Consider the following 24,357-nt stretch of genomic DNA (forward strand, 5'->3'; position numbering starts at 1 on the left):
GATATTTAAACTAAAAATAAAGGGATATTTTTTTCTCATTGGTATTGCTGATCATTGGTCATTCTAGTCTTTATCAGTATTAAATCATATGCAATATTACAGTGTTTCTAGACAGATGTCATTTTTCATATAATAACTTCTCAGTGTCTCAACATAAAGTTGCATTCAAGAATAGAATTGGTTCATTTTTTAAACTAGCAATGTGGTATACATGTACAAGAAATAGGGCTGTGTGTGTATCTCAGCATTAAGTGAGAAAATGCACATAAGTGCATGTGTTGCTTTGCCTAACGGTGGCAAAAATGTGTTTTCCTTCCCAGACTATTTAAATTCTTACTGACTTTTACCCTGAGATGTCTAGTTTTACTGCTCTCCTATGCGATAAAGATAACCCTCATGATAAATTATCTCACTTTCCCAACTTGGAAAAATCTCTCTGTTTTTCTAAAATGACTGATTAGATTTTTCACAGCATCACATCCCCAGAATGATTCTTTGAAGGGAAATTTCTGTTAAGAACATTAGAGGCTGGGAAAGCAAGCAAAGTAGTAAAGAAAAAAAGCCCAGAGCACAGAGTACTCCTTAGCTTGCTGTCTTCAAGTCCTGACAGTTATTCTCAAGATTTTCCTCCACCAAATGAGAGAGGTATTTAGGCACTATGCAAACAGCAACTAATTTCATCTTGGAGAGACAGCTTTGGCTGCCAAGGGTTAGTCCACACCACCTTTGGCAGATTCATAGTCCCTTCCTTGGTCCTCTTCATTTTGACAAAGCCAGATGTCAAATTTCCAACAAATGGTAGTCAAGTGTCTTTCAAAAGAAAGGTCATTCTGACAATTTCCTGACTAATAGAAATAATGTGCTTTAAGGAAGAAGCACCTATTTTCTCATTTTTGTAGAGGTGTCTAGTAGGCTTGAGGCAACCATGAGGGATGAGGGATAGGTGACTTAGAAGACATGAGGATAAATAAAATTAATTGGTGTAAAATAAGTTTTAAATATCCCTGAGTTGGGGCATCTGCTTCTGGTCACATCCCGTGTGGCCATATGCGGGGGCTAGTTAGGACAATTTCTCCACTCCCAAGGAAGAATCAGAGTCCTGTCCAAGCCCAGTTCAGTGTTCATGCTGGTGCTTGGCTTAGGTACAGCCCTCAGGTCCTCAGTAGGCACAGAATCCACCAGGATTTTGATGAATGAGAATCAATTCCCCACCATTCACCTGAATGTCTTTGTAGGAGGTACTGTGAGTGGTCACATTAAAGTAGACTTTGTCCTTGAAAGCCAGATAGGCCACTCCAATGGAGTCAACAGATGTGACCTTGCTCAGAGAGAAGAGGGGTCCCCGACCCTTTCGGTAATAAAGGCTGAGGCTGAGCTCCTCAGAGAAGTAGCCCTTCAGGGAGACGAGATAAAACCCATCACAGTTGATGATGATTGAATTGTCTTGCACCTTCATAGTTTCATCCTTGCTTGGGGATGTGATGATGCAACCTTTCTCATTCTCACACCCTAAAGGAGAGGAGGGCAAGAAGAAAAAAAAGTGATTCCTTAGGACGGCATTCGGCAACCTTCCAATATATCTAAAAATATGTGAAGAGAAAGGGATAGGGAGAGATTTAGAAAAGAATGAAAGAGAAAGTTGCATTTCTACATGAGGGTTGGAGTCTGCTTTACCTGTGGAATGGAAGAAGAGGCAAAGCCAATACTAGTGGCCAAGAGAGTTTCAGATGGGGTTGGGATTCAAAAACTGAGAAGTTTTAGCAATTTGCAGCTGTCACAACAGACCAGGGGCAGGAAATGGAACTTTGAGCTTTCCCTGATTTTTCAAAATCAGGAGGGATTGGTAACTTCAGTGCTTCCTTTCTTTTTTAATGGATAGATTAGGGCAAAGGATAGCAGGAGTGCCCCTTGCCAGGGTCACACCATACCACCTTCACACAAAGCAATTGCTTATTAATGCTTCCCTAGCCTCTCACCACCTGACCGTGAAATGCAAATTTTTCATATGCCCTGGACACTGGACTTCTCAACAGCATTTACTACTAGCCTTTGCCTTTAGCAAAGTCACATAAATTTAATAATGCTGTTATACACAGAATGTCTGTGTGCTTGGTTCTGCTCAGTAAGATGCAGGTGGGAGAGCTCAAGAACACAGACCTGCTTCTCCATTTTACCTTCTTACTGCTAGTTTTTCTTGAAAAAATGCCTTGGGAAGAGTTGCTACTACAGGAGGAAAAAATTGAGGAATGGAGGAGGACACAGATTGATGTCTTTGGTAGCTTTGTGTAGGGCAATTGCAGGTGTAAGGCAAAAAGACTAAATTTCTTTTATTTCTGCCTCAGCCACAGTATCATTCTGAATGGCCAAGGAACCACATCTCAGATTCCCCACTCTGGCCCGTATCCCTTAGTGATAGGAAAGACAGGACCTCACTACTGGGTATAATTAAGTTAATTCTTACTTTGCACCAGACCCAGGGGAATTGAAAATGAGGGCCATTTATGGAAGGTACGATAAACTTCCTTTTAGGCTCAGAAGAATTTGATAAACAAATGAATATCCATATAGAAACTATTGGTGATCATCCTAATATTAATAATGTATCTGAATAACACTATCCTGGTAGGTAGAGGATCACCTTGCCTTCATATTTGGGACCCTCTCGACTCTCGTTAAGACAAAATCTTGTTCTATAACTGATTTAGTGGGAAATGATGTGTCATACAGTCAGACAGCCTTGTAAAAAAAAGTAAAGCTTTAGTTTTCTTACCAAAAAAAAAAAAAAAAAGAAAGAAAGAAAGTGAGAATAATTCCTACGCAGGGTTCCTGGGAGGGTTAAGAAAGGCATACAAAGTGATTAATACAGTGACAAGCACATATTTGGTAACTAACTACTCCCTTTTCTTCTTTATACACCTTCTTTGTACTTAATGAAAACAGCATGGAATTGCAGGATTTGCTTCCCAAATGGTAGGGAGTGATTCTGTTTTCTGGAAGAAATTAAGAGACAAGAACAAAGATTCTCTTAAAAACATGAATCAATTGAGCAATACTTACTGGTAAATTGTACTCTGATACTTTGAATTGGAGGATACTGAGGTGGCACCTGAAGGAGGAAAAAGGATATATTTTTAGGAAAAAAAACTGAGCAAATGAAATTGACAAGTCATATTTTATGAAGCAGAAATGCAGGAGTATAGGAGGAATAGCTTGACAAAAGACTTCATGTTTTCTATGAAGATTAGATCCAAACTTCTTAACCGCCTCCTTGATTTTCTGGAACATCTCCTAAGATAAGCTAAGAGTATTCTACTCTGTCATGCCAGCATCTGAGTTCTGTCCTCACTTCTGCCAAACTCTTCCCGGCATTTTGCTTTGGTTCTCTGAGCCCCACTTTCCATTTTGGATGATGGAGCATTTAATAGTGATCTTAAGAAATCCATTCAGTCACAGAGATCCCCTCATGAAGAAGGCTATAACCAATCAATCCATCATGGTCACCAACTCTCAGAATGCACTAGGAGTGAATCCTGGAAGCTTCCTGGCTGCTTGTTCTTTCATTGCAATGCAGGAGTAAGATTCTACCATTATCAGGTCATATGTTCAAGAGAAACTGGTCTAATCCTTCAGAGTTCTGTAGATTTGAGTGTATATATTTCTAACACTGTTTCTTTCTCTTTTGTTTAATGACTTCAAAAACCTAACTTGGATCAAGTAAGTACTCAACAACAAGAGAAGTAAAACAATGAAGAAAGGAAGCCTGATAAAATATTGGTAGAAATTTGATGGGTAAAAGAACAAAGCAGTTCAATATGGAGCAAACTCCAAAATATATAAAGTGGGAAAAAAACAACAAAGAGAAAAATCATGTATAAAGTATATTACCATTTAAAAAACATGTTAATAATGCCTGCATGGGCATTGAATATATCTGAAGGAATACTCAGAAAACAGGTCAAAACGTTGCCTCTGGAAAATGGAATCGGAAGCCTGAGCCCAGAATTGGGGATACTTTCTTTTCATGGTTTACTTTTTCATATTTTATTTTATTTTATTTTATTTTATATTTTTAAGATTTTATTTATTTATTCATGAGACACACACACAGAGAGAGAGAGAGAGAGAGAGAGAGAGAGAGAGGCAGAGACACAGGCAGAGGGAGAAGCAGGCTCTATGCAGGGAGCCCCACGTGGGACTCGATCCCAGGTCTCCAGGATCACACACCCGGGCTACAGGCAACGCTAAACCACTGCGCCACCGGGGCTGCCCTACTTTTTCATATTTTAAAAATTTCTTACCATATGCTCATGTTACCCATTAAAAAAGGAATTTAGAATCAAAAACCAAAACAAAAAGCACCACCGATTGCTCCTGCCAAGAACAAAATTTTTCTCACAGGTTATTTTTGGTGAGACATCCTGATCAAAGATTCGGAGAAGGATTTATTTTCATACCCTGGGGTGTGGAATCCCTGCTTCCTACTCTCCTGGCACACTCAGCTGCAGTCAAGTGGATTCCACTGGGGACTGCCCACACAGATGAGGAATCCCCTACTTCTCTTCTAAGTCAAATCACAAGCCTTACCAATCTGAAAAGAACAGGCAGCAGAGGAAGGAAGAGTCTTTTGGCCTGACAGTGGGTAGACCTCAGAGGCAATATTACCTCAGTGGTGAGTACATGGATAGAGGTGTTGACTTGGATGACTTGAGAGTCTTTGGTTCTCTCCCCTCCATGAACTGTTTGTGACGGCTGAATTAGTGTCCTTTATGCTTAAGGAAGAGGGCCTCAGAGGGCATGTTACACTAACACTGTAATCCCCTAGGTAAATAAATGCCCCCACTGCTCTCCATTCGGTTGGTGCCAGCGTGAGTGGCCATGTTATTAAAATCACAAAAAGCCTGTGCAGTAGCATAAACAGCATAGGGCTCAGCACATGGCCACCTTCGTTTTAATGTCATGTTCAACATCAGGCAGGTTCAACATCATCTTGGGCAAGTTTCATAACTTCCCTAGAAATCAGTTTAATCATCTTTAAAAATTACCAGAAGATCAAGATGCCTGGGTGCCTCAGTGGTTGAGCATCTGCCTTTGGCTCAGGTTGTGATCTCGGGGTCCTGGGATTGAGTCCTGTATTAGGTTCCTTGTGCGGGAGACTGCTTCTCCCTCTGCCTATGTTTCTGCCTCTCTCTGTGTATCTCTCATGAATAAATAAATAAAATCTAAAAAATCATTACTAGAAGATCACAGGCATTCCTTCCAGCATTAACTGTCCAAGATTTGGATTTTAAAAGTTGCAATTTTAAGTCCATTTTAATAAAAGAGAAAAACACAAAGCCTCTTTATCCAAAGTTCCATCTCACTCTCAAATCTAAAAACTCTCATGATTTAATTTGACTGACTGCAGGATCTCTAAAAGTTCCTTACAAATCAAAGAAATTTCTGAATGTTTTCAGGTACTCTGGTGAAGTAGGGGTGGTAGTAACCAAGAGGACATTCTCTGAGACTGCAGTGCTGAGAGGCAGCAAAGAAAGCAACATATGACTTTCTCTCTAGGGCCGATCTAACAGAACTCCAGACTTAGGCTTCCTGTTCCTACTCCTAAAGAGTGCCCAGTATTAGACATTTACATATTCTCAGAAGTCTCTTACTAGCATCAATACCATCAAATCCACACAATGTTGTGAAATAAGATATTCCTTCCTTTCTCTTGCTTCCTGCCCTTGCATAACTTTTCCCTTCATCCTCCATATTTGATTACTTCATGCTCATTACCCCACCCCACACACACTACCACAGTGTCCAGTTCAAGACCTTCCATAGCTTGGCTCCAACCTCCCGGTCAAGTTTTATTGCCACATATATCCTGTCTGTGTCTTATGCTAGCTAACTGTTTTCTCTAATCTTTTTGCCCTCGACTAAAGCTTGGAAGACAAGACAGAGATCATAGACTTGGGAGTCAGATTCAGTTCAAACTATGACTTGTGCAGCTTGAAAACATTGTATATTATTTCTTTTTTTAATATACAAAACAGTACTATGTATGATCTTTTTTAAAAATTCAAATTAGTTAACATATAGTGTAGTATTGATTTCAGTAGAATTTAGTGATTCATCACTGACATATAATACCCAGTTGCTTATCCCATAAGCACCCTCCTTAATGCCCATCACCCACTTAATCCATCCTCCTACCTAGCTTCCCTCCAGTAACCCTCAGTTTGTTCCCTATAATTAAGAGTCTCTTATGGTTTGCCTCCCTTTCTGTCTTTATCTTATTTTATTTTTCCTTCCCTTCCCCCATGTCCATCTGTTTGGTTTCTTAAAATCCACATATGACTAAAATCAGATGATATTTGTCTTTCTCTTACTGACTTATTTCACTTAGTATAATACCCTCTGGTTCCATCCACATTGTTGCAAATGGCAAGATTCATTCATTTTGATGGCTGAGTAATATTCCATATATATATATATTGCATATACATATATATATTCCATATACATATATATATCACATCTTTATTCACTGGTTGATGGACATTTGGACTCTTCCCATAATTTGGCTATACTGTTGATAGTGCTGCTATAAACATTGGGGTGCATGTGCCCCTTTGAATCGGCATTTTTTTATCCTTTAGGTAAATACCTAGTAGTGCAATTGCTGGGTCATAGAGTAATTCTATTTTTAACTTTTTGAGGAACCTCCATATTGTTTTCCAGAGTGGCCGTACCAGTTTGCATTCCCACCATCTGTGGAAAAGAATTCCTCTTTCTCTGCATCCTCCCCAACATCTGTTGTTTTCTGAGTTGTTCATTTTTAGCCATTCTGACTAATGGTGTGGGGTGATAAATCATCATGGTTTTGATTTTATTTGCGTGATGATAAGTAATGTTGAGCATTTTTTCATGTATCTGTTGGCCATTTGTATGTCTTTGGAGAAATGTCTGTTCATGTCTTCTGCCCATTTCTTGACTGGATTATTTATTTTTGGGGTGTTGATTTTGATGAGTTCTTTATAGATTCTGGATACTAGCTTTTTATCCAATATGCCATTTGCAAATATCTTCTCCCATTCCATAGGTTGCCTTTTAGTTTTGTTGATTGTTTCCTTCACTGTATAGAATATTTTATCCTAATGAAGTACCAATAGTTCATTTTTGCCTTTGTTTCCCTTGCCTTTGGAGACATGTCTAGTAAGAAGTTGCTGTGGTTGAGGTCAAAGAGGTTGCTGCCTGTTTTCTCCTCTAGATTTTGATGCTTTCCTGTCTTACATTTAGGTCTTCCATCCATTTTGAATTTATTTTTATGTATGGTGTAACAGAGTGGTCCAGTTTCATTCTTCTTTATGTCACTGTCCAGTTTACCCAACACCATTTGTTAAAGATCCTTTTTTCCATTGGATATTTTTCACACTTTGTCAAAGATTAGTTGACCTTTTAGTTGTGGGTCCATTTCTGGGTTCTATATTCTGTTCCATTGATCTATGTATCTGTTTTTGTGTCAGTGCCATACTGTCTTGATGATTACAGTTTTCTAATACAACTTGAAGTCTAAAATTGTGATGCCTCCTGCTTTGGTTTACTTTTTCAACATTACTTTGGATATTTGGGATCTTTTCTTGTTCCATACAAATTTTAGAATTGTTTATTATAGCTCTGTGAAAAATGCTGGTGTTATTTTGATAAAGATTGCATTGAATGTGTAGATTGTTTTGGGCAATATAGACATTTTAACAATATTTGTTCTTCCAACCCAAGAGCATGGAATGTTTTTCCATTTCTTTGTGTTTTCCTCAATTTATTTCATAAGCATAAACAGCATAGGGCTCAGCACATGGCCACCTTCGTTTTAATGTCAATGCCCCTTTGAATCAGCATTGTCCTATTGTTTTCAGTGTACAGATCTTTTATCTCCTTGGTTAGGTTCATTCCTATCATCCCTAGGTATCTTACAGTTTTTGATGCAATTGAAAATGGGATTGGTTCCTTGATTTCTCTTTCTATTGCTTCATTATTGGTGTATAGAAATGCAACGGATTTCTGTGCATTGATTTTATATTCTGCAATTTTGCTGAATTCCTGTATCAGTTGTAGCAATTTTTATGATGGAGTCTTTTAGGTTTTCTACATAGAGTATCACGTCATCTGTGAAGAGTGAAAGTTTGACTTTCTTCTCGCTGATTTGGATATCTTTTAGTTCTTTTTGTTGTCTGACTGCTGAAGCTAGGACTTCTAGTACTACACTAAACAACAGTGGTGAGAGCAAACATCCTTATCATCTTCCTGACCTTAGGAGAAAAGCTCTTGGTTTTTCCTCATTGAGGGTGATATTAACTGTGGGTCTTTTGTATGTATTTATGATGTTGAGGTATGTTCCTTCTATTCCTTCTTTCTTGAGGGTTTTTATCAAGAAAGGATGCTGTATTCTATCTAATGCTTTTTCTGCATTTATTGAGAGGATTATATGGTTTGTATCCTTTCTTTTATTAATGTGGTGTATCATGTTGATTGCTTTGTGGATATTGAACCATCTCTACAGTCCAGGAATAAATCCCACTTGATAACAGTAAATAATCCTTTTAACGTACTGTTGGATTTGACTAGCTAGTATCTTGAGAACTTTTGCATCCATGTTCATCAGAGATAATTCTCCATTTTTAGTAGGGTCTTTATCTGATTCTGGAATCAAGGTAATACTGTCCTCATAAATGAGTTTGGAAGATTTCCTTCCACTTTTGTTTTTGGAACAGCTTTAGAAGAATAGGTAAGAATTCTTCTTTAAATAGGTAGAAGTCCCCTGGGAAGCCATCTAGCTCTGGACTCTTGTTTGTCTAGGAAGATTTTCAATTACTTATTCAATTTCTTTATTGGTTATAGGTCTGTTCACATATTCTATCTTCCTGTCTCAGCTTTGTTAGTTTATATGTTTCTAGGAATTTTTATATTTCTTCCAGATTGCCCAATTTGTTGGCTTATAATTGCTCATAATATTCTCTTATAATTGTCTTTTTTTCTTTGGTGTTGTTATGATCTCTCCTCTTTCATTAATGATTTTATTTACTTGGGTCCTTTCTCTTTTCTTTTTGATAAGTCTCGCTGGGGGTTATCAATTTTGTTAATTCTTTCAAAGAACAAACTCCTACTTTTGTTGATCTGTTCTACAGTTTCTAAGTTTTCCATATCATTTATTTATACTCTAATCTTAATTATTTCCCTTCTTCTGCTGGTTTTAGGCTTTATTTGCTGTTCTTTTTCCAGCTCCTTTTCGTGTAAGTTTAGGTTGTATATTTGAGACTTTTCTTCCTTCTTGTGGAAGGTCTGTATTGGTATATACTTCTATTTTAGGACTGCCTTTGCTGCATCCCAAAGGTTTAGCCTGTCATATTTTCAATTTCATTTGCTCCCTTTTATTTTTTTATTTCTTCTTTAATTTCCTGGTTAACCCATTCATTCTTTGTAGGATGTTCTTTAACCTCCGTGTATTGGTGGTCTTTCCAATTTTTCCTTGCAGTTGACCTCAAGTTTCACAGTGTTGTGGTCTGAAAATATGCATGGAATGATCTCAATTTTTTTGTAATGGTTGAAGCTTGATTTGTGACCTGGTATGTGATCTATTCTGGACAATGTTCCATATGCACTTGAAAAGAATGTGTTTCTGCTGCTTTAGGATGAAATGCTCTAAATATATCTGTTAAGTCCATCTGATCCACTGTGTCATTCAAAGCCATTGTTTCTTTGTTGATATTCTGCTTAGATAATCTGTCTATTACAGCGAATAGGGTGTTAAAGTCCCCTATTATTGTATTATTATCAATGAGTTACTTTAAGCTTGTTATTAATTGATTTACATATTTAGCTGCTCCCAAGTGGGGTCATAAATATTTACAATTGTTAGATCTCCTTTTTAGATAGATCCTTCTATTGTAATACAATACCCTTCTTCATCTCTTATTACAGTCTTTGTTTTAAAATCTAGTTTGTCTAAGTATTGCTACTCTAGCTTTCTTTTGACGTGGTAGATGGTTCTCTACCACCACCCCCACTTTCAATCTTGAGGCATCTTTGGGTATAAAATGAGTCTCTTGTAAGCAGAGTATTGATGGGTCTTTTTTTTTTTTTATCTTTCTGATACCCTATGTCTTTTGATTAGAGCAGATGGTCTGAACAGACTCAATTTTACATTCAGAGTAATTATTGATATGAATTTAGTGCCACTGTATTACCTGTAAAGTCATTATTCATATAGATTGTCTCTGTTCCTTTCCAGTTTTTGGTCTCTCTTTTCCATGCAAAGGGTCCTCTTTTGATAAAAAGAAAATAAAGGTAAAGAACCTATTCCTATTTCCACCAGAACTGAAGCTGATGCTTTGGAGCACTCTATAACCGGAAGACTTGGTACACGTGGGGGTGGGGGAGGGTCTTCTGAGGGAGAAACTTGCTGTGCTGGCTCACAGTCCAGACCTGCTTTAATAAAGATGCCGTTATGAGGCACAGGGGAATGGAGTTTGGTATGACTCCAGCCCCCGCCAGTAGAGGTGATATTTCATGTTAAAGTCCAACCATGCTGGAGGGTGGTGGGGGGTGGAAGATGGCATCACTCCACTCTCTCATCCCCAGGGAGGGGAACTAATGGCCACTGTTCAGGAGGCCCTAACAGAAAAGTGAGCAATCTCCTTTTCTCTGTCTGTCCTTGGCTTTCATCAGATCTTTACCTTCAACCATCTGTGCCTGACCATTAGCATGCCCTATTCCTCAGTTCTCCTGTGTTTTATCTCTGGCCAGCACCCGGGATTCAAAAAAGGAAATCTTAAAGTACGTGGCAGTGTGTGGACTCACTCCCCTCCTCTGGAGGAGTGCCTCCAAGAGATGTACCCAGCACCTTTATGCCCCAGAAAAAAAAAAAACAATCTAGAAATATTACATACTGTTGCTGAGCATTAGTTTTCATCTCTATGAAAATAAGGCAAATATTACTATTGGGATATTCCAGACGACTGTGAAGGTTAAGTAAGATAACATGTGAACACACCCAGCAGTTAGCCTGGCAAGCGTTTGAAAAATACTTGCTTCTTTTGTTCTCTTTGCCGAGAGTGTCCCTCTATCTGTGTCTACTCATCATAATATCACCACCTTCAAGGCCTAAATCAAATCTCTGATTTTTGGCTTCTGTACTCCCATAGCAAGTATTTAAAGTCACTTTATTCACATGGATGTTTATAGCAGTTTTGTTCATTATTGCCAAAACTTGGAAGCAGCTAAGATGCTCTTCAGTAAGTGAATAGATAAACAAACTGTGATACATCTAGCCATTAAACTATCACTCAGTGCCAAAAAGAAATGAAGCTAGCAAGCCATGAAAAAAGATGGAATAATCTTAATTGCATACTACTAAGTGAAACAATCTGAAGAGGCTACATACTATATGATTCTAAATATATAACTCTGAAAAAGACAAAACCACAGAGACAGCTGAAGATCAGCGATTACCAGGAGTTAGGGAGGAGGGAGAGTTGAATAGGTAGAGTACAAAAGTTTTAGAGTAGTGACACTATTCTTCATGATACTGTAATGATGGGTACATGCCACTATTCAGTTGTTAAAACTCATAAAATGTACAACACCAAGAATGGATCCTAATGTAAAAAAATAAAAACAAAAACACTCTATTGACTTCCATTCTACCACCATTGGATATAAGTCTCTCCTGCTCTACAAGACTATTTAGGTGTGTGACCCTGGTAAATGGTATACTACTTTGATGATTTTCAGTTTTTTCATCTGTAAAATGGAAATAGTAAAATTTATATCTTAAGAGGGTTGTTGTGAAGATTTAATGAGATAATGTTTTGTGAATTTTCAGCATTTGGCCTGGAACAGTGTAAGTATTTGACAAATGTCAGCTATTACTTTTGGATGCACATGGGAAGACAAGATCCATATCATGTTCTTAATTTATTCTGTGCAACATTACTCAATCTTCATATATGACTACAGAATGAGAGAACTAACAAAATAATGAATAAAGACTACCAAAGTCCCTGAAATATTCACTCTCTGGCTCTCTGTAGCCCAAGGAAGCAGTACAAAAGGATCTGGGCTTCATGAGAAAGATTATCAGAAAGCAACCAGGAAATATTTATTTTACCCACATGCAAATAAACATGGTCTTTTTTAATATCAAGAAAACCAAAATCCTCAGATCCTCTCCAAGTACTCAAAGAAAAGGGAAAATATAAAAGGTCCCAAAGAGTTTCCATATAAGAACAAGCTATAGAATAAAGTTTCTTCAATCTGGGTAGTCTGAAGAACCCACATAATTCTCAAAGGTAAAATGCAAAATCCTGTAGGTCAAGCACATCAGAAAAAGTATAGTCCTGATTGAAGGAAGTGGTTTCAAAAGCATGAGTATAAAAGAAATCATTTCCTTGATGCGAACAAGAAATGTTTTTCCCACTGAATTATTCGATAATTGATTGAATAATATGATTGTCATATTATTTGGTGGTTTAAAACAGCATCAAGAATTACTGTGTATCTGTTGTACGGCAAGCATTAGATTCAACTCTGGGAAGACAAAGAAATAGGACAGACAATTCTATTTTGACAAACTTATATGCCAGTTGAGGAAATAAAACCCTCCCTCTACATAAAAACTTTGTTGTAAATGTCAATAGACAGCGTATGCCATAAGGTTCCAGAGAACAGAAAAAAATGACTGCAGGCTTTGGCAGATCAAGGAAGAAAGACTTGGACAGAGGCCTTGAAAGAGAGAAAGGAGTCAGATAAGTAAAAGACATTCTGTGGAAGAAAGGTCTAGAAATGAGACCACTCTTGGTATTCACGAAAAAGAATAAAAATTCATTAAGAACTTACAACATGCCATGCACTAAGTTATTCTTTCTCAAATTCATTACCTCATTTGCTGCTCAAAATAATCCTAGTAAGTATGAATAATGATTACCCATGTTTTGCAGATAGGAAAATGAGAATCAGTGCTGTTAAGAACTTGCTCACGAATAAACAGGTATTAACTTGAGTTTGGCTGAACTCCAAGTTCCTGATAATACCCCTTCTTTTATCCTATATTATCTTAAGGGGGGGGGAAGCCCTATGAAAAGATTTGTCTGATGATCCAAGATTAATTTGAATTATTTCCATCAATACTGATCAGGATTAACATATTAGGTTTTAGACAGTTGTCAAAATATTCAGCTATATCTCAAAATATCCAAAAGTTCACCAGGAAAAAAAAGCTCTTCAGTCAACTCTACAAGGTTGTCTGTGTTGTACAATTTGGCAAAACTTTTAGCTGGGCTCTCGTTGGGTACAATTGTCCTGGCAAGGAGCAGCAGGCCCATGGACAAGTACAAAGTAGACAGCAAGAAGGTGCTACAACGAAGAGCCAGAATTAGGTCCTTTCCTGGCCTCTCTTAGGATCTCGGGCACTAATCTGTCCAAGAACATGGATGGGAAATATCTGATGTCTAGTGTTTACCTAGCAGTCTGTACCATGTCCTCAAAAAGGTGAGGCTTATTTCAAGAGGTCATCTTTGGAGAGTGTGAGTTTCTAATTCTGACTCATTGGGATGTGCCCTGAGCCTGCCAACTTTATGCTCATTTGGCATCTGTCCTAGAGAAGGGCATCTGTGGCAGGAGAGAATGACATTCATCAAATATGAAAGCAAAACGTGGGCTCTTCATTCACTGTGTGGGCCTTGCCCTTCCTCACTTGATTTCAGCCCACAGTGTCAAGATCCTACATGGGAGTAAGCTGGGTTGTGAATCAGTGTTGGATGGTGGGGAAACAGATCTGTGTTGGGGACTCCCCAGTTCACCATGCTACCTTCACTGGGATGTGAACCACTCCTTCCCCCTGCCTTGGGCTTCGTAAGTCAATAGGGGAGAGATGAGAGATCATGAAAGCACAACCTCACAAGCTGTCAGGATATGTTTCAAGGGGCCTCTGAAAAGAAAGATGGAATTTTTCATCCTTAACTCAGAACAGTAGGCTGGGAAAGTAGACTCTCATTCTGGGACACTTAATGTGTACTCAGTGGAAACAGCCTCTTTGCAAAGGGCCTACCTGTGATCAGGGAAGTTCACAAGCCCACTCAGAGAAAAAAAAAATGGGAAGAATGGGCAAAACCTGGTTATTTGCCCCCCCCCCGGGGGGGGTGTCTCTTCTATTCAGAAAACCTCATCCCAAAAGGTACATTTCTTACAGATGTATATGTGTGGCTTTGAAAACCTCTTTGAATAGTCCTTTGTGATTTAATGAACACAAATCAAAGCCATTTTAATTGTCATCCAAACTTTCTCTTTCTCCATTCCCACCCTTCACCATGGCTGCCAGCACCTTTTTCCTGTAATCTTTCTCTTAATGTTTATTCTCCTATCTACTACACAGCCCATGTGGTATCCTAAATGCAGCCTGCTCTCTCTAACCACTTCCACTCTTCCTACCAAATTTACTTAGTAATGGATATTCCTCAGAAAGGATACTGGCCCTCTCCTCTCTATCTCAGAGAATAAGAACTGTGGTTTCATTGTCCTGAATGCTTAGTAACTAACAGATTCCTAAAAGAAACTAAATGAAGGAGCAAAAGCATCCATATGACATGAGCACACCCTTCAAAATTATATGATTGACCTAATGCAATATTATTTATATCCTCCAGGGAAGGGTTTTCTTACATCTGGGTTTCCCTTTCCACATTAACTGTCCTCAAAGTACCCTGACAGAGGAATCTGCCAAATCATTTTCAAGAATTCCTTTTCTCATTTCAGTGATTTAGTTAAGTCTCCATCTAATATCCTCGTAGCAGCTTAGTGTCTAAGCAACTGGAAGGGTCAGTTTACAATATACCCACTGCATTATCACACATTTTACAATGCCTCAAACATAATGGCATAGTAAATAAATGTCTGCTGAGCTAAGGTGGAACTTAGCCCCTTAGATTGTGCCCAGATCTTAGCTAGTGGCTCCATAATCACATATCTGACACTGGCTCTAGGCAACACAATACATTACTCAAGGCTTTTTGAAATTGCCTTGTTCATCCTTGAGTACAAAGAGAATAGCAAAATTATTACAATCGATATCTTTCTATTTGAAGTCACTCATTCCCCATCTCACTTGCTATACAAAAAGGAAGGACTATTGATTTGGAAGGGCAACTTAGTAGAGCAAACAAGGTACTGGTGTAGGAATAGGAACACCTAGGTCTGGTCTTAAGCCAGAACAAGTCCTTTCCCTTCCTCAGTTTCTAATTTCTTCATCTTGATGTCTAACTTCAGTTAAGTTGGTGGAATATGCAGTATGGAATAAGAAATTCGTATTCCACTGTGGTGCAAGCAATGCCTATAAACTCTTCCATGTCAGAGATTAGGCAAATCACAGCATTCAAAAGAGAAATCTCAAGAGATTGATATGAAGAACTTTTGAACAGAGATCTTTACAACACAATAAATCCTCTACTGTAATAAAAGCAGCAAGCCTCCTCCCCAAATGGCTCCCTCAAAAATATCTCTAGTGTTGTCTGTGCAGTGAAGCTCTTAGTCTCATTTGCATAAGCCTAAATAATCCTCAACCTGTGCTCTGGGCCTAAATAATCCTTGACCTGTATTCTGATGGGTACTGAGATTGATGATGGGTGAAAAGCATCAGTAGGATGATGATGGTGGTGACAATGACAATGAAATTTTAAAGTAAAGCCTTCCTAAGGTATAAAAGATAGATGAGAGACAGAGAGAGAGAGGCATAAGCATGGACATAGGGATAGATGTAGATAGTGGAATATTATGCAGCCATAAAAAGGATGAGATCTTGCCATTTGCAACAACATGGATGAACTTAGAGGGTATTATGCTAAGTGAAATAAGTCAGACAGAGAAAGACAAATACCATATAATTTTACTCATAAGTAGAATATAAAAAAACAAAACAAATGAATAAAAAAAGACAGAGTCAGATCTACAAATACAGAGAACAAATTGATGGATGTGGGAAGATAGAAAAAAATGAGTGAAGGATTGTGGGAAGCACAGGCTTCTAGTTACAGAATGAATAAGTCATGGGAATAAAAAGCATAGCACAGGTAATATGGTCAATGATACTGTAATAGTAATATATGGGGATAGGCAGTAAGCATAGCAAATTGAATCACTATGTTGGACACCTGAAACTAATGTAACATTGTATGTCAACTCTAGTCAAATTAAAAAAAAAAAAGCTAACTAAAGAAACAAAGCACCTAATGCAAAAGTATGCTTGCTTTAAAATCCCAGTCAAGAAACTAGGTATTGAAGCTTTCTGTGAAACTTCTTACTGAAATTTCCTACTATACCCTACTTGGTTATCCATTACTTCTCACACAGTGTGTTATTGCTTCTTTAACTGTCTTGTTTCCCCACTGGGTTGGAAACTCTGGGAGGGCAAGGGAGAGCATATGCTGCCCACTGCTTCTCAGTGTCTGACAGGTAACAGTACTCCATGGATATTATTTTATTTTTTATAAGATTTTATTTATTTATTTATTTATTTATTTGAGAGTAAGAAAGAGAAAGAGACAGAGAGAGAGAGCACAAGTTGGGGGTGGGGGCACAGACAGAGAGGGAAAAGCAGGCTTTCCATTGAGCAGGGACTCCAGGATCATGACCTGAGTCAAATGCAGACACTTGACCGACTGAGTCACCCAGACACCCCTCCGTAGATATTGTTAAACAAGTAAGTGAATACAAGTAAGTTTGTAGTGTGTTAAATAAGTGCCACCCTGCCGCATTTCATATCCACCTCAAACCTCAGAAAGTGACTTCACTTGGGTCTTTACAGATGTAATTAGTTGAGTTAACATGAGACAAACTAGATTAGGGTGGGAGCTAAATCTGATATGACTGGTATCCTTAAAGCAAGAAGAGAGGACACAATGATATACATAGGGAGATGATCAGGCAAAGATGGAGGCAGAGCTTGGAGTAATGCAACTATGAGCCAAGGAACTGGCTGGAGGCCACCAAAAGCCAGAAAGAGGAAAGGAATAATTTTTCTCTAGAGCCTTCAGAGGGATCTACCCTCCAGAATTGTGAGAGAACAAATTTCTGTTTTAAAACAAGTAGTTTTAGGTAATTTATTATGGCAGCCCTAAATAGCTAATACATAGTTGAATAGTCATTTCCAAATAGTGGGCAAATCATGGTATCACATTAAAGTAAGTCTTTGAATCAGAGTGTGATGGAATGAGAAAGGTCCAGGGAGATTATGTAGTCTAATCTCCTTATTATTTACAACAAATAAAAATAAAAGAGAGAAAATAGGCTCAGAGAAAAGAAATAATGAGATAGTGCTCAATTTGAGGTCCCTTCTTGTCTATAAATATACAACACATATAATAATCCATCTTATAAAAATAATCTATAAGGTATTATGCAACTATTAATTCATTGATTAACATTCATTATGTCATCAATATTTGCATAAGTGGATTTAACTCTCTTCTGTAAAAGAATATTCCTCCTCAATACCAGGTCATAAATCTTTCCTTCAATTTTTCTTCATAAACAACTAATGTCAAAAATGGAAATAAATTTTATAACAGCCAGACAAAATTTTTAAAGCTTAGGGTCATAGAGTCAAGGCCAAGGGTAACAGAAAAAGACAGGACTAGAATTTAGACCCAGTCTTAATTTCTAACCCTGACTTTTCTACATAAACCTAGGTAAGTCTCTCATGCCTCAAATTTCAGTTGCGAAACTGAACAAATCTCCATCTAATTTCCTCTAAGGTTGTAGTGAATTACAAAGGACGAAAGTAGGAAAAAGATCTGCAAAAAGGAGGGGCTGTTATTGCAAGTAACAGCAGGAGTAATACCCCTCAATTGTCCCCCCCCAAAAGAGCTTAGAGTTCCTAGTCTTCGTCATACCAGATGCAGGGCGAGGTCAAGAACTCTCAGGGTGTTGGAAGCTAAAAACATTAAGCACCCAACACACAAGTAATTCAAAATATATTTTGTATTCCTAAACTGTAAAATGTGTGTTTTACAACTTATTTCATAACCCAACAGGTTTTTTATCTGCCCTTTTGATGGTTTTGCTGCTGACTTGTAATGTTGTCATTTACATCCAGATCTTTGATGGTTTCTGTGGTTCTCTAGGCCCATGCCTTAGCTATAGCTACAGGGAAGCCCAGCCCTGGACCCTCACTTCCCCAACAGTTTGGGAATGAAGGTTTTCCATCCATAAGTGCTTATTACATAGTGTTGGTAGAATTAAAGTTGAATCTACTTGTCCTTTTTTCTGTCAGGGTATGTTCTTAAGTAGCATTTACATGTTATCAAAGTTATACAAATTTAAACAAATTAATAATCCACCTAAGGCACATTTAAGAATGAAAGTCCTGATGAAAGGAAAAATAATTTTTCATTATGCTAGTCAGATCCCCAATGTTTCCAGTATTGTGAACAAGACAACATGCCTTTTCTAGACATAATTTTCTACCTGATTTGGCAACCAAGTCATTGGAGAATTGGATGAAATATATCAAACTTGAATGGGAGGAAAGGGGATGGGACAGGCCATGTTCTAAATACATCATTTTAGATCTCTGAACCACTTTCAGACACTAACACCTTATACCTTCATAATTCTCCTCTTCACTCCTCCTTTCCTCTCCAATGCAGTCATGAGCTCTTACTTAGAAATTTATGTTCAAAAATGCTAGGATTATTACAAGGGTTTTTTATTTGTTTTTAATCCTAAAAATTTCAGGAGCAATGTCAAGCTTCATGAAGTTAAGGTTAACGTTAACTATGATATGCTTTCTGAGGTTGAGTTACAGTGTGGGTGTCCACATGTATACATGCCACAAAGTAAACATCTTAATTAATAGTTAGTGGTCCTATGCCTATGAAAGCATGTTCATGAATAATAATAATCTCAGCATTTACAAAGCTCTGTGACACAACATTCACTCCTCAAAGAAACCAAATTCCAATTTTGGAAATGATTAAATGGATACCCTGGGAATTTCACAGAATTTACCCAAGGTCACAAAGTTAGAAGGCTGGATCAGGAACCAGTCATCTGATTCCTGCACACTGTTGCCTACACCGCAACAGCTCCTCCAGAAGGTTGAGACGTTGTTTTATAATTTCACGTAAGGAAATGTATTAATTCCTTTGCTTGAAAAGTTAAGGATATCAAAAGTATGGTGGCTAGAAACAAAACACATAAGCTATAAGATGTCAGGACTACATGTTTCACCTGTGACAGAGGGATAAGCTTTCCACTGTGTATTTCTGTTGTTGCCTTAAACTCACTAAGTATAACATAAAAATAACATTGTAGGGATCCCTGGGTGGCGCAGCGGTTTAGCGCCTGCCTTTGGCCCAGGGCACGATCCTGGAGACCCGGGATCGAATCCCACGTCGGGCTCCCGGTGCATGGAGCCTGCTTCTCCCTCTGCCTGTGTCTCTGCCTCTCTCTCTCTCTCACTGTGTGCCTATCATAAATAAATAAATAAAAGAAAGAAAGAAAGAAAGAAAAAAAATAACATTGTACATGGCTCCTCTAACCTAGCTATGGCCAAAAGATTAACATTCATTTTTTCCATGAATAAAGCCCTGAAAAGGGTGGAAAACTGCAGTTTCTCGGAGAGTAAAGGGCACAAACGTAATTGCTATTAAAGGAAATAGAATTAGAAGGGCAGGGTGGTCAGCCCTGGGCAAGGCTGGTTCTACTCTACGCTAGTAGCTGAGGTCAAGGGAAAGGAACTGGAAGGTCATACTCCTGGGTCTATACCAAAAGCCCTTCTGCTCACTTCCCAAATCTCCTGTGTGTATGCATGTGTTTGTTTGTTTGTTTGTTTTTCTGTATCTGTATACGTATATGGCATTTTCCCACATGATTTCCATCCAAATTACTCTGTCCTATTTTGAGTACGTGGGTCAGAACATGTATCTAAATTTTTCATTTAGAAGATATTACTACTTGTAAAGAGTGAACAATATTAGGCCCCCCGACAGTGTTCATCCTCTTACAAATGGATCAGCACTTGGCTTCCTGAGAAAAGTTTTCTAATCTTAATTCCTCAGGAAAACAGTAGGCTCTCTTTAAAACAAAAACAAACAACAAACAAAACAAAACAATAAATCTGAGAATGGTTAGTTTTACTGTGGTGCCCCCTAGTGCTGTAAGAGATTTGATTCACTTTCTGTATTTGCCAATACGTAGACCACACATGAGAGAAGCAAAATTTAGAGAGGCAAAAATTTTAGTAATTTATCCTGTGTTTTCTTTTGCATAGGATGGAGTAAAGTGTCCTCCCTCACCATGAGTCACAAGACCCTTTGTGATCTGCCCCCGCCTAGATTTTCAGCCTCATCTTCTGCCACTTTCCCCTGTGAACAAACTTCAACCACTCTGAACACTCCATGGGATTTGCTGAAGAATTATCACTAAAAGTCCCTCATTCACATATATAAAGTGCTACGGTAAAGGTGGTGCAAATCTTGGGAGAGCCTTGGCCTCCAAAGCCCTGAAACACATGGATGCAATTTACAAAAGCTTCACACGTTATAGGTCAGGTCCTTTCTACCATTGTTCCCAGCTGAAACCACAGGTACAATTGGGAGCCTCATACTTTAAGTGGAAGTCCCAATAAATATCCAAACAATGTGTATTGGTTTTGGTGACAGAAACACTCAATTTTATAGCTTGTATCATGGATATTCTTCTAGGGTATCCAGTTCTTTCCCCTTTCTAAATAAGGCATTTAGCTAACACAGAATAGGTTATATAAATATATGACATATAAATAACTACAGGGATGCCTCGGTGGCTCAGGGGTTTAGCACCTGCCTTCAGCCCAGGTCGTGATCCTGGAGTCCCAAGATTGAGTCCCACATTGGGCTCCCTGCATGGAGCCTGCTTCTCCCTCTGCCTGTGTCTCTACCTCTCTCTCTCTCTCTCTCTCTCTCATGAATAAATAAATAAAATCTTTTAAAAATAAATAAATAAATAAATAAATAAATACAGATTACAAATATATGTGTAAATTTTATTTCCCCCAGTCCCTTCTTAAGAAGTAGGAAATTCATTTGCTTAGACATAAAAATCTGTTTACTTATATTTTGTATTTCTCAAATCCTCATACCCATTCTACAAATATATATAAACTACATACTCACAGGATATTGAGCTAGACGAGATCTTTCTGATCATGTGATCCAACTGCCTTGTGTTAAAATGAGTATATCAAGGCCAAAGAGGGAAGTTACAGGAGTGGGTAAGATCTATCTTTTTTTCTAGCATCTCAAAAACTAAAGCTTCTGCTTTTCAGATAAGTAAATACAACTTAACAGAGTTGTGAGAAACAGAAGTTTACTAAATAAACTTGATTGAAGGGAAAGCCCACTGTCAAATGAGGTTTAATAGTTATATCTATATTTTTTACAGAGGCATGCATGTAGGCAGTTATTTTATAAAGCTAAAAGTTAAATCTAGGAAATAAGGAAAAGTCATGATTATTCTCCAAATATGTTTTCCAACAATAACAGAGATCCAGTTTAACTGGACAAATGATCAGCATTTCAGCTCAGTTTCACCCCTCAGACATGTATCACTGGAATATTATTTTTCTAAAAGTAGAAGTTTGATTTACATCACCACTGCCTCCATCCTTCAATCAAAATTCCAAACAATCTTATCAATGAGTTTAGAAGGCTACCAGTCTATGTCCCTTTTTCAACAACTACACAACACCCTTGTCTCTCTCTCATTCTCTCTCTCTCTCTCTCTCTCTCTCTCTCACACACACACACACACACACAGAGAGAGCAGAGAGAGAGAGAGAGAGAGAGAGCCACCATCACCATTTGATCAAATTCCAGGGAGAACACACATGAGCCACCTATGCTCTCCTTCCCCCTAATAAACTACATGAGATTAAATGTAAGGACCTACTGTGCTGCTCTGGGTCCTACAACAGTACAAGAAATTGTATTAGCTAAGACAGTCTAGCTAAGAAATAAGAAAAACAATAAAGGTGATGTAAAGTGAAGAATTTCAAATATCTGTGCCAAAAAAATTCTGTACTCCAAGTATATGAGAGCACATTTCTTAAGCAAACAGCTCTAACATACCTCCTATGTCTTTGCTTCCATTTCTGTGCCAGGATCAAAGAAACCTATTCTCTCCCAAAGATCAGCTCACTGAATTCTAGAATCCTGGAAACCCGCGCTTAGCTTTCCCTCCAGGCTCTGTCACAGAGTCACTGGGTGACTTGCCAGAAAGGATTCCTCTCTTTCTCAATATCTCCTAGGTATTGACAGTCCCTGGGCAGCCCCGCCACCAGTTGGCTATATATCTGTTTCACCTTTTCCCCTCTCCTGCTCAGAGCCCTAGTACAATTGTTAAGCCCTGACTGGGGCCATCTGTCCTGTCTTTCTATCCCCCCATAGTGTATGGAAATACGTAACACTGTGGTTGTTTGAAAAAGCACTCTCAGGGCTCCTGGACCTGGTGAATGCACTCAGCTGTTCTATTTTTGGTCATTCTCTTTGTTTTCTTCTCAGAAAAGCCTGATTCCGGTCTGTCTTAGGCATCCTGCCATGGACACGTTACTCCTCCCCCACCCCTCCCCCCTAATCTCCTACTCTAATTTCATCGAAGGGGCTCTGCATAGAGAAGGAAACATGTGACAGGACAAAGAGAGGACTGGCCCATTGTGCTCATCGGCCTGCAGACTTGATATGACACCAGCTATACTTCTGGAATTTAGGAACATGAGCCCTTTCTGCGGTACAATGATCACAACCACACTCCCACCAGCCTCTGTGCACCAAAAACCCCTACTTCCTGTAGACAAAGACAAGCCCAGGCATTGGTTAGGACTCTGCTTATCTTATCCTGGTCTAATTTGAGGTACCCAGTCTCTGACATGGCCATCAGAAATTAAAGTTCCTCTTGTCTCACCTTTACCAGGGAGAGACTTTTCTAACCTAAAACCACCTGCCAAGGAAACAAAAATTGTCAGACTAGCCCCACCAAGGGAACATGGGAAAACTATACGTTTATTTTCTTTTCGGTGGAATCTCCTGCAGTCAAGAGCATCCTTAATGACCTAGTAGTGTTTGTAGCTATAACAAGTTAAATAAGAAAAAATAATATAGAAGGAACCAGAACAACGAGAAGGAAAAAGGGAAAGAATATCTTCATTAAGTGGGGGAAATATTTAGAAAGATGGTCACCCACTACATAATGCACTGGACAGAGTAGGGAAAGACAAAGTGATGTCTGTAAGTTGTGACTAGTAGAGAAAGACTGAAAAACAATCTCTGATTAAGTTGTTGTGGTAAATATTTGGCCACATGTGAGTACACACGTGAACACAGACCTCCCAGCCTTTAAAATACACAGGTGAGCTAAATAAAGGACTATTGGTACCTTCAGCATTCTTCAAAAAGCAAATCGCCTGTGGGGTTTATGAATACAGTCGCAAAGTGGAATTGGTCCCTTTCTGATTTCCTCTTTATATAAATTCCCTGATCAGATGCTCACTAGCAGAATGGGTAAAGCAAGTGTGTATCAGTGACTCCAAGCTTCAAAGCGAGAGTTCATAAAGGAATACCAGGATTCTTGCATTGCAAAGAAAAGAAGAATCCAGAAGCAGTGCCTTTGCCCTACCTACCTCTACTGTGCCTCACCACCACCACTACTGAAAGGAAGGAAGGAAGGGAGAGACAGGAGGGTGTTTGACCACACTTTACAATCACTGAGGGACAGGTGAGGGGCAATGAACAGTTTTGGCATCAGATTATTTCCAAGTGACTGGAGCTGCTGGAGCTGCCATCAGCATGAGCTGGAGGAAACAAAGTGCCTACTGGAGCATCCGTCTTACCTGAGAAGCATAGAAGTGCAGGCAGATGTAGGTGAAACACAGGAGCAGACCCAGCCCCTGAATTATGGCTGCCACCAGCAATACCTTGTTCTTCTGGAATCTTCGCCCTGGTGTGTTTCCCACATTCTGGTCCAGGGGTTGGACCCCTTCCATCTTCACAGTTTAGATGTAAGGAAGATGAAAACTGTGGCAAAGGGGAGCAAGCCTGAGGGAGACTGACCTCTTCTCCACAAAGGAGGAGAGGGAGGGAAAACAATCAATCGTAAATACACAGAGGTCCCAGGAGCTGAGATAAGAGGCAATTGAAAGAGCAGAACGCACTCTCTCAGTTTTAACACTGCAGCTTCTGCAGGCAGGCGGGGGAACTTCTTTGTGACTAATCTGAATTTCCCCTTTACTTTCTTTCTTTTTTTTTCTCTGGGCTAACAGGGAGTTGTTTTTGTGGCATTCCAGTTCTGATTTGA

At 38.8% G+C, this 24,357-nt stretch overlaps 1 protein-coding gene across 1 annotated transcript; it reads right to left on the bottom strand.

The window, feature by feature from the left end:
• Window positions 1-1,159: 1,159 nt before the first annotated feature.
• Window positions 1,160-24,046, bottom strand: TNFSF4 (TNF superfamily member 4). The gene is made up of 3 exons (XM_055319022.1): window positions 23,894-24,046; window positions 3,058-3,106; window positions 1,160-1,509 (listed from the first exon to the last, which is right to left on the bottom strand). The coding sequence occupies exons 1-3, from the start codon at window positions 24,044-24,046 to the stop codon at window positions 1,160-1,162; spliced, it is 552 nt and encodes a 183-aa protein (XP_055174997.1).
• Window positions 24,047-24,357: the final 311 nt, after the last annotated feature.

The sequence above is a fragment of the Nyctereutes procyonoides genome, unplaced genomic scaffold (assembly GCF_905146905.1).
Source record: "Nyctereutes procyonoides isolate TBG_1078 unplaced genomic scaffold, NYPRO_anot_genome, whole genome shotgun sequence".
Classification (NCBI taxonomy): Eukaryota; Metazoa; Chordata; class Mammalia; order Carnivora; family Canidae; genus Nyctereutes; species Nyctereutes procyonoides.

Excerpts from the sequence above, each read along its gene's own strand:
- TNFSF4 (XM_055319022.1), bottom strand. The coding sequence starts at position 24,046 with ATGGAAGGGGTCCAACCCCTGGACCAGAATGTGGGAAACACACCAGGG. Across the intron at positions 3,107-23,893 it reads TGCACTTCTATGCTTCTCAG|GTGCCACCTCAGTATCCTCC; the intron begins GTAAGACGGATG and ends TTCCTCCTTCAG. Across the intron at positions 1,510-3,057 it reads TATCAGAGTACAATTTACCA|GGTGTGAGAATGAGAAAGGT; the intron begins GTAAGTATTGCT and ends CCTCTCCTTTAG.